The sequence below is a fragment of the Agelaius tricolor genome, unplaced genomic scaffold (genome assembly GCF_023055355.1).
Source record: "Agelaius tricolor isolate 1412-34295 unplaced genomic scaffold, bAgeTri1.0.p SCAF_41, whole genome shotgun sequence".
Lineage (NCBI taxonomy): Eukaryota > Metazoa > Chordata > Aves > Passeriformes > Icteridae > Agelaius > Agelaius tricolor.
The window spans coordinates 1,088,779-1,099,137 of NW_027269301.1; the positions used below are offsets into that span (position 1 = coordinate 1,088,779).

General features: G+C 52.8%; 1 protein-coding gene across 1 annotated transcript; it reads left to right on the forward strand.

Moving 5' to 3' along the window:
* The first annotated feature begins 3,356 nt into the window (after positions 1–3,356).
* On the forward strand, positions 3,357–3,947 carry LOC139603795 (uncharacterized). The gene has a single exon (XM_071454735.1). The coding sequence runs from the start codon at positions 3,357–3,359 to the stop codon at positions 3,945–3,947; it is 591 nt and encodes a 196-aa protein (XP_071310836.1).
* Positions 3,948–10,359: the final 6,412 nt, after the last annotated feature.

Consider the following 10,359-nt stretch of genomic DNA (forward strand, 5'->3'; position numbering starts at 1 on the left):
CTGGCCCAGGGGAAGGGCTGGGAAGGACAAAGTGGCTGCTGGACACATTTCCAAGTGAACACTGATTCTGCTCCCTAAGAACTCTCTCTTCTCTCTCTGTTCAGCAATAATCCTGCTTTTGGAGCAGCAAACCCATTGCCCTGGCAACCAGCTGTGATGTCAGAGGAAATCGGCTCCGACATCCTCGGGGGAAGGAGCAGGAGTCAATAACCCTGGAGCGAGGCAGATCCATACCCCAACACCAGGGGCAGCCCTGGGAAGGAGCTCTGAGCACTGCCCCTGGTCCAGGCTCAGCCTGGGCTCCTTTTCTGGGCAGGGAAATGTGAGGCAGCATCTCCCCAGCAGCAGCACTGGTGAGCCTGGTGCTCACACGGGCACTGTCACAGACATCTTTTGTGAAAAATCCTTTCCTTAGGAGTTTTCCTCCTGAGAAGCTGAGAGGCCTCAGGAACAAAATGTAACCAATGGTTATCTGCTGCTGTGGAATGCAACAGGTGCATCTGGGATCGGGCTCATGTTGGTTGTTTCTAATTAATGGCAAATCACAGCCCAGCTGGCTCGGACAGAGAGTCTGAGACAGAACCTTTGTTATCATTCTTTGCTATTCTATTCTCAGCCAGCCTTGTGATGAAATCCTTTCTTCTATTCTTTTAGTATAGTTTTAATGTAATATATATCATAAAATAATAAATCAGCCTTGTGAAACATGGAGTCAGATCCTCGTCTCTTCCCTCATCCTCGGACCCCTGTGAGCACCAGCTCAGTGCCCATTGCTGGTGGTGCCTCCTCTGCCAGGGCTGTGGCAAACACTGACCCTCCCCAGAGCCTCAGGGTGGGGGAGAAGCCCCTGGCTGGGGTGGGAGCTGCCACAGGCTGGGGGACACACACTGGGGCACACTCTGAGCTGTTCATGCCAGGAACTACCCCTGGGTTTGGTTTTCCAGTTTGGTTTTAAGCAGGGACTGCGAGTTGGGAGTAGTGACCTGTGGCCTGTCTCTGGTGCTGGTACTTTCTGTGATCACAAGCAATTCTGTTGTCCTTCCATTGCTTCAGTTTTGCTGTTCTAAAATTCTAAAACATTTCTTTGCCTCTTACAGAGATCTGAAGAAAGCCATGCTAGGTTTTTGGTTTGTGTTATGTTATTTCTTGGTAGACTGCAGAAGGTAACCAACGAGCATATTGTCATTAAGCTTAAATTTGCTTTACAGTCAGAGGTGCACTTCCTCTGGAAAAAGACTAAGAAAAAAGACAAATTTAGGGGTGAATTTAGGTGGGAGGGGGATGCAGGAAGGGCTCTGCGTGGGGAGGGGAGGGGGCTGAACCGGTCTGTTCCAGTTACGGAGCGCAGCGAGCGGGAGGTTCATCATTAACTGTCAAACAGCGGTTTTAATCAGCCCTGCTCCTCGGTGGAAGATAGATTTAATATCAAGGCACATTTTCAGAGCCATTAGTTTAATTATGACAGGTGTCTGCAAACTGGATGGCTCCGCTTTCAGCCCTGAATGACAGCGCTTAATTCCACGGGCCCACAGGGGCCATGAGGGTACTTTACAAAAATGAGCTTCCATTAAAGCATAAGTGTTTCTTTCTTTCTTCTTCCTTTTTTTTTTTTTTTAAAATACATAGATATATCTATATATTTCTCTCCTTTTGTTCTCTCTACTGAGAAAATGAGAGCTGATCAGAAAATTGCCCTTTAGTAGAAGCCAAAATAATTTTCCTTGCCCATTAAGGATGGGTATTACAGGTTGGGAAGGCTGTGCCCTGTGCTCTCTGGCCAGGCAGCAGCACAGCAATTTGCTGCTTAACCTTTCCATTATCCATCTCCCTCTCCAGTGTTTTCCCAGTAAACAGATAAATAACCAATAATAACAAATAATGGAAGTTTAGGGTGCCTGGAAGATGCTGCTTACCCTGAGCTCCTCCAGGTGTGCTGCTCCAGCACCTGCACAATAACCAATAATAACCAATAAATAACCAATAATGACAAATAATGGAAGTTTAGGGTGCCTGGAAGATGCTGCTTACCCTGAGCTCCTCCAGGTGTGCTGCTCCAGCACCTGCACAATTCCCACCTCCAGCACCTCATATCCACCTGCTTTAGGCCCCAAAAAGTCTTCCCCTCACCCTTGTTCCCTAAAAACAGGGAGGTTTTCCATCCTCGGGGCAGGCAGGGATAAACCCACTGGGAATTTTGCAACTTTGGGGAAGTTTGGATTAACTTCGTTAACGCCTCAGCTCCAGCCCAGCTCTGGTGGGTGAACGTCCCTCATTCCCTGCTGGAATTTCGCTCCAGGGCAGGAGAGAGGCCGCCTCCCTCTGTCCCAGCATCCGGAGGGCAGGGAGGGGATGCGGGGAGCAGGAGGGACCCGTCCGCTCATCATCGGCAGCCCCGCATCCCTCGAATCTCCCAGCCCCGTATCCCGGGGCTCTTCCAGCCCCGCATCCCTCCCGCATCCCTCGGATCTCCCAGTCCCGCATCCCTCGGATCTCCCAGTCCCGCATCCCTCGGATCTCCCAGTCCCGCATCCCGGGGCTCTCCCGCATCCCGCATCCCTCCCGCATGCCAGGGCTCTTTTAGCTTCGCATCCCTCATCCCTCCCGCATCCCGGCTCTCCTCCAGCTTCGCATCCCGCATCCCAGGGCTCTCCCGCATCCCGCATCCCTCCAACATCCCAGGGCTCTCCCGCATCCCGCATCCCTCCAACATCCCGGGGCTCTCCCAGCCCCGCATCCCGCATCCTTCCCGCATCCCTCCCGTATCCCGGGGCTCTCCTGTATCCCGGCACTCTCCCAGCCCCGAATCCCGGTGCTCTCCCAGCCCCGCATCCCGGGCTTTTCCAGCCCCGCATCCCGGTGCTCTCCCAGCCCCGCATTCCGGGGCTCTCCCAGCCCCGCATCCCTCCCGTATCCCGGTGCTCTCCCAGCCCCGCATCCCTCCCGTATCCCGGTGCTCTCCCAGCCCCGCATCCCTCCCGCATCCCGGGGCTCTCCCGGCCGCACAGTGACCTCTGCTGCAGAGCCCAGCAGCTGCCAGCCAGGCTCGCACAGCCGCCGGTCCCAGGCAGCTCCGGAGGCTCCCCGGCCCTGCCCGCGACCGCAGCACGGGCAGAGCCACCCCACAGAGGGTCCCCAGCTCCTGCTGGGCGCTCCGGAGGGCACAATAAGAGAATTAAAGGTGCCGGTGACCGCTCGAACTTCCCGGGACGCGCTGCCCGCAGGTTCTCAGCAAGGAACGCATTTCCCCAGCCTCAATTCCTCCAGCCCGGGTCACCTCAGGGCTCTGCCCGGGCATCCCAGCCTTGCCCCGCTACTGTGCCACCCCTTGTGCCACCCCCTTCCCTGGGCAGCCCGCAATGTCCCCAGGGGGGTCCCGCACAGGGAACGGCCACCGACAGCTCGGGAGGAGGGGACGGAGCCCGGGACAGAGCCCGGAGCGGCTCCTTGGGAGGGGACGGAGCCCGGGACGGAGCCGGGGACAGAGCCCGGGACGCTCCTTCCGAGGGGATGGAGCCCGGGGTGGCCCCGTTCGAGGGGACGGAGCCCGGGGTGGCCCCGATCGAGGGGACGGAGCCGGGGACGGAGCCCGGGACAGAGCCCGGGACGGCTCCTTCCGAGGGGATGGAGCCCGGGACGGCCCCGATCGAGGGGATGGAGCCCGAGACAGAGCCCGGGGCGGCCCCTTCCGAGAGGACGGAGCCCGGAGCGGCTCCTGGCGAGGGGACAGAGCCCGGGACAGAGCCTGGAACGGAGCCCGGAGCGGCCCCGATCGAGGGGACGGAGCCGGGGACGGAGCCGGGGACAGGGCCCGGGACGGCTCCTTGGGAGGGGACGCAGGCCCGAGCGGCTCCTTCCGAGGGGACGGAGCCCAGGACGGCCCCGTTCGAGGGGATGGAGCCCGGGACGGCCCCGATCGAGGGGACGGAGCCCGGGACGGCCCCGTTTGAGGGGACAGAGCCCGGGACAGAGCCCGGGACAGGCCCCGAGCGGCTCTTTCCGAGGGGACGGAGCCGGCCCCGTTGGGCCCCACAGCTCCCACCCCTTCAGTCTGGAGCTTTTCAGGCTCTTTCCGAAAGGTCAGAAGGAAATCTCAGCCCTGCTTTTCCCGATGCTGAACGCTGAAGTCTCCAGCCAGCCCCAAAGGCTGTTATTTCTTGCTCCTGATTCGCAGGGTCCCTCGTTATCTCCACATGGCCGTGACCTTTCTGTCAAGCGTTTAGGAGCTGACGGAGGGGAGTTCAGACGTGCAAAAGCCGTTTGTGAGGCAAAGGCTGGCAGGGAAATCCCTGCTCTCCCAGCCCTTCCAGCCCCAGGCACATCCCTGGGTCTCCCCAGTGAAAAGCAGCAGAGCCACGCTGGTTTCTCAGCATCCAAGGGCTCCTGGAGCCCTGCCCTGAGCACAGAGGGAATGGAGAAGTCTCCAGGACCCTCCTGGGATCTGCTTCCACCACGGACTTGGGCCAGTGCTGGTGCCAAGGTCAGGAATGCAGAACTGGCATTCAAAACGTCCAGAGGTTTGGAGGTGAGGGGTTGGACAGAAGATCCAGGGGATGGATGAGCCAGCCCAGCCTGGTTTAAAATGGAAATCAGCCCATAACAAGTTATGGAGGTGCTGTGCAACCCTCCAGCACCCAGTCACCACTTAGATCAACCTGCAAGCACAGCCCAGGGGTGCTGAACTCCAAAGAGCCACCGGGATTTCACAGGAAAGGGAAATTTTCCAGATCCGTGACCTAAGTTAACAGCAGAGTTGGTGCAATTTCTGCTTTCAACAGTTTTCCAGCTCCTTCAAAAACCACAAACCGCCCCCAAAACCTAAAAAATAAAGAACAATGTTTCTCCAAAACATCATCCTCCCCCCTTTGGAAGTGGCTCAGAGCCAGGAGGGGTCTGGCAGGTTCCAGCACCAGAGGAACCCAGGACAGACAGCACAAGCTGGAGTCCTCCAGGGCAGCCAGAGCGATGTCCTGGGTTCTGACATGGTTCCTCTCTCCATGCCCACCCTCAGCCCTGGAGGGGCTTGTGGTGCTTTTATTTTTAGTGGTGCTTTTATTTTTTTGTGGTGATTTTTTTTTTTTTGTGGTGCTTTTATTTTTAGTGGTGCTTTTATTTTTTTGTGGTGATTTTATTTTTTTTTTGTGGTGCTTTTATTTTTTTTTTGTGCTTTTATATTTTTTGTGGTGCTTTTATTTTTTGTGGCGCTTTCAATTTTTTGTGGTGCTTTTATGAACTCCTGCCCTCTGTGGGCACTGAGTGTGACACCCTTTGAGCCAGCTCTGGGGTGCCTGAAGAGGACACAGAAGGTGTCCCCTCAGCATTTATCCACACCAGAACACAGATTTGTATTGCTGAGGCATTATTGCCTGTCGGGCTGTGAACAGAAAATCACTTTTGATGCAATCAAACCTCTCAGCCTGCTCAGCTCTGCTGCAGCAGCCCCTGCCCAGCATTAATTGCCAGCTCCAGGCTGAGGAACCCAAAGGTGCTCGAGGGGAAGGGAGAACTTCACATCCCCTCATCCCCCACAGCCAGGGATGGCACCTGGCCCTGGCAGGAGGAGAAGCCCCTAATGTGGCACAAGAAAATAATTTTAAGAAACCTTCAGAAGGGTTGGGAGCATAAAAATTTCTGGCTCTGTCGTCTCTCTGTTTCTGCAAGCAGCAAAAGATCCATAATTCTCACACTTAATGTAATTCCAAGGCATCTAAAGTGATTTACAGTCAGTTTACTCAATACTTTCAGCTTTATTTAATGTAACAGTTATGGCACATAAAAAGTTTATTGAAAATCCTTTGGGAGTATGATTGAGTAAGAAACAGTCATTGCTAATGCCATTACAAGAGCTGAGGAGAAGGATCCCAGCCTTGCTCCCTGGGTGACCTCCCTGGCTCTGGGCTCTGGGGTCACCCCAGGAGGGGACAAGGCCACCCCTGGCCTGCCCTGGTGGGGAGGGGACGGCCTGGAGGGACCTTGGGGACAGCCTGGGGTGGCCACAGGGGTGGGGAGGAGAGCAGAGGAACTTCTGGCAAGCTGAGGAGGGAGGAATTCCCCTCCTGCCAGACCCACTCCTTTGAGCAGATATTTAATTCCACATTTCCGTGCAGAGCTGAGCCTCTCTCAAGCAGAGGAGCCGTTCTGGGTGGGATGGGATGCAAACAGGGCTGCAGGAGGCTGGAAGTGCATGGGCTGTTCCCAGCTCAGCTCCCTCCTTGGCTCTCCCAGCATCTCCAGGGTGTTAAACTGGTCCCCAAAGGTGAAATTGCAAAAGATGTTAATTTGCCTTTGCAGTTAACAACCATTACTTTTACCACCGTTATGGCAATAACTCCCATTTATTAATTGCCAGCACTGGCAGTGAGCACATCCACAGCACTGAGCAGCTCTCAACATCAATTTTTGCTGGACATTCTTGCAGTGCTGGCAGCCCACCAAGGCCGCCTGCAACAACAGAAGATTCACATTTATCTTAAGAGGTGAGAAAACGAACAAAAGATCCGTTCCTGTCGCTCTGGCAGCACCCCCAGGCTCCAGCCCAAGCCCAGACTGTGCAGGGGATGAACACACCAGGCCACAAAGGCCCTGCAGAGAGCTCCCAGCCCCTGCAGCCCTGCTGCCAGCCTGCCTGAGCTGCAAGGGCAACTTCAGCCCCAAGGGTGCCCAGCTTGGGGGGCTCCACCCAGCCGGGTGGCACCACTGCTGGCCCAGGAGATGTGGGCACAAAGCCACCCTTCCCTTCCCTTCCCTTCCCTTCCCTTCCCTTCCCTTCCCTTCCCTTCCCTTCCCTTCCCTTCCCTTCCCTTCCCTTCCCTTCCCTTCCCTTCCCTTCCCTTCCCTTCCCTTCCCTTCCCTTCCCTTTTCCCTTCCATTTTCCTTTCCTTTTTCCTCTTCCTTTTCCCCCTTTTCCTTTCCCTTCTCCCTTTCCCTTTTCCCTTTCCCCTTTCCTTTCCCTTTTTCCTTTCCCTTTTCATTTTCCCTTTTTCCCTTCCATTTCCTTTCCCTTCTCCTTTTCCCCTTCCCTTTTCCCTTCCCTTTCTCCTTCCTCTTTGCCCCTTCCCTTTTCCCTTCCCCTTTTCCCTTCCCCTTTTCCCTTTTCTCTTCCCTTTTCCCCTTCCCCTTTCCTTTTTCCTTTCCCTTTCCCTTTTCCCTTTCCTTTTCCCTTTCCTTTCCCTTCTCCCTTCCCTTTTCCCTTCTTCCTTTCCCCTTCCCCTTTTCCCTTTTCCCTTCTCCCCTTCCCTTTCCCCCTTCCCTTTTCCCCTCCCTTTCCCTTTTCCCTTCTCTTTCCCTTTTCCCCTTCCCTTTTCCCTTTCCTTTCCCTTCTTCCTCTTCCCTTCCCCTTCCCTTTTCCCTTTTTCCTTCCCTTCTCCTTTTCCCTTTCCCTTTTCCTTTTGCCTTTTCCCTTCCCTCTTCCCTTTTCCCTTTCCCTTCCCTTCTCCCTCTTCCCTTCCCCTTTCCCCCTTTCCTTTCCCCTTTCCCCTTCCCTTTCCCTTTTCTCTTTTCCCTTCCCTTTTTCCATCCCCTGGGACCCTCCAAGGCCTCTTTTCCCTTCCCTGTGCTCTGCAGGGCTCCCAGGTGGAAAGTGGGAAGAGCCAGCCCAGGCCAGCGAGAAAAGAAAAAAAATCCAAGTGCCCCAAGTGAAGGGAATAAATAGGCAGTGAGGGAAAAACATGTTCCACATGTGCATGTTCCATAAACAGAAAAAGGTTACATTTTTCAGATAAGATGGATGATGGATTGTTTAGCTGTGTTTGTCAATCAAGTATTAAGACTTGCAGAATTAAAATCAGAGCAGTTCAGAGACGGGTTCCAAGCTCTCCAAAACATCAGGTTTGGCATTTTGATAGCTCTCAAGCTATCAACTCTAGACACACAAACAGGGAGATGGATGGCTGATTTGGAGAAGAGATGGAGACATTCTTTCAAGAGCAGTTTTTTCAGTTTTTTTGGGTTTTTTTTCTTTTTTTTTTTTTTTTTTTCCAAGAGATGATTTGCTTGTGCCAAGAATTCAGCCTGGGGAAAAGTCCAAATGCAGAATTTCCTCTCTCTGAAACTGGCCCAGAGTGAGTTCTGGCTCTGCAGCTCTGCTCCCATCAGGAACAGGGATGGGAGCAGGGCAGGGACGTGTGATGGTTCTTGGATGAGGGAAGAGACGAGGATCTGACTCCATGTTTCAGAAGGCTGATTTATTATTTTATGATATATATTACATTAAAACTGTACTAAAAGAATAGAAGAAAGGATTTCATCAGAAGGCTGGCTAAGAATAAAATAGGAAAGAATGATAACAAAGGTTTGGTGCTAGGGCTCTCTGTCCGAGCCAGCTGGGCTGTGATTGGCCATTCATTAGAAACAACCACATGAGGCCAATCCCAGATGCACCTGTTGCATTCCACAGCAGCAGATAACCATTGCTTACATTTTCTTCCTGAGGCCTCTCAGCTTCTCAGGAGGGAAAATCCTAAGGAAAGGATTTTCCATACAAGATGTCTGTGACAGGGATGGGCACACACACACCTGCAGCTGCCCAGAGGGTGCTGGGGCAGCCAGGCAGGATTTGGGGCTCCCTCAAAATTTCTGCTGGACAGAAATTCCTAGAAACAGAGGCAGAGGTTCAGAGCTCCAGAGGCAGCCGTGGGCTTTGGGGTCTGCAGGGAGCAGCCTGTGTAGCTTATGGATTAATGTGCTATTATTACATTACTCTTTAAGCTTCAAAGGTCTGCCAGGAAACCTAAGCCCACTATCTATTGAATGACATTTTAAGAACAAATAATACATTAATATATTTAATTTGAGAATAAACACATACATTATAGGAAGGGATTTTGTCTATGCTGATAAGTCAGTGCCTGACCTTTCTGCTGCAATCCCTGGGTGCCCAGCCAGGGCCTCTCCCTGCAGCTCAGCCCCAGCTCTGCTCCTGCAGCTCCAGGCCGTGGCTGCTGCCTCTGGAAGCTGCAGCTCAGCCCTAATTATCCCTTCGACACTAATCTGCAGCTACACTAAATCTTGTTGCCTCAAATTAGTTAATCAATTAAGTGTCAAACCACAAAATGTTACTGATTGTGGCCTGAATTTATTGCCTTGGCACCAGCTTCCATCTGCTGCTCCCTCCTGGCTCAGGTTCTGGGATGGAGGACTTTGAGCTGCCCCAAACCTTCAGGGAAGGGTTCCTGGAAAGGAATGGGCTGGAGGAGCAAGGACCTGCTCCCAGTGAGGAATGAACTGAACTGGGATATACTGGGGGCAAAGGAATGGGCTGGAGGAGCAAAATCCTGTCCCAGTGAGGAATGAACCTGAACTGGGATATACTGGAGCAAAGGAATGGGCTGGAGGAGCAAAATCCTGTCCCAGTGAGGAATGAGCCTAAACTGGGATATACTGGGGGCAAAGGAATGGGCTGGAGGAGCAAGGAACTGCTCCCAGTGAGGAATGAACCTGAACTGGGATATACTGGGAGCAGCTTTGGGGTTCTGCTGAACCCAACCAGCCTGAGGTGCCTGAGCCTGGAGCCCCTGCAGGCTCCACCTGCGATCCCAAAAGTCACAAAGTCCAATTCAATGCCCAGATTAGCTTGGAAAATTTTAGGAGCTGATGGATGTTGCTGAAAACCTTTTCAGCTCCAGAGAGGGTTTTTCTTTTTTAGAATTTCGACAAAAGATAGAACTGATAACAGCAACGTTTAGATTTTCAAAAGTCGTGAAAATATTCAGCTTAGGAAAACATTTCTGGTCACAAAATAAAATAGTCTGCTTTCTTGGAGACAGTTTCAAAAATAAATGTCAGCCTTTTAAGTGTGTATTTGAGAGAGGAAAGTTTTTAAGGAAGAGGTTTTTGGGTTTGTTTGTTGTTCTTGAAAAACAAGAAACACTTTGCAACAGAAATTTGAGTTCTCGGGGAAAAGCCAACCATCATTCAAATGATGTGGGGAAGAAAAATGTTCACCCAGTTCTGGTCTCCAGGGTTTCTATTTGCACCAAAGCTGTGGCCCAGGCTTCTGCTGTCCCCAATTCCTGCTCTGGGGACAGAGCCAAGGGACAAGGGGGAGTGTGGAGCTCTCGGGGTGGCACCAGGCAAGCGAGGCCAGCGGGGGAGAAGGGGGAGCTTCATAACCATGAACCAATAAATCCTAACCCTAACACCTAACACCTAAACCTGACCCTAACCCTAACCCTAACACCTAAACCTGACCCTAACCCTAACCCTAAATCATAATACCAAACCCCAAACCCTTAACCCTAACCCTAACACTAAACCCCAACCCTAAATAGAATCCCAAACCGAACCTAGACCCCTAACCCTAATACCTAAGCCTAAACCTTAAACTCAATCTAAATGCAAACCCTAAATCTAACCCTAAACCCT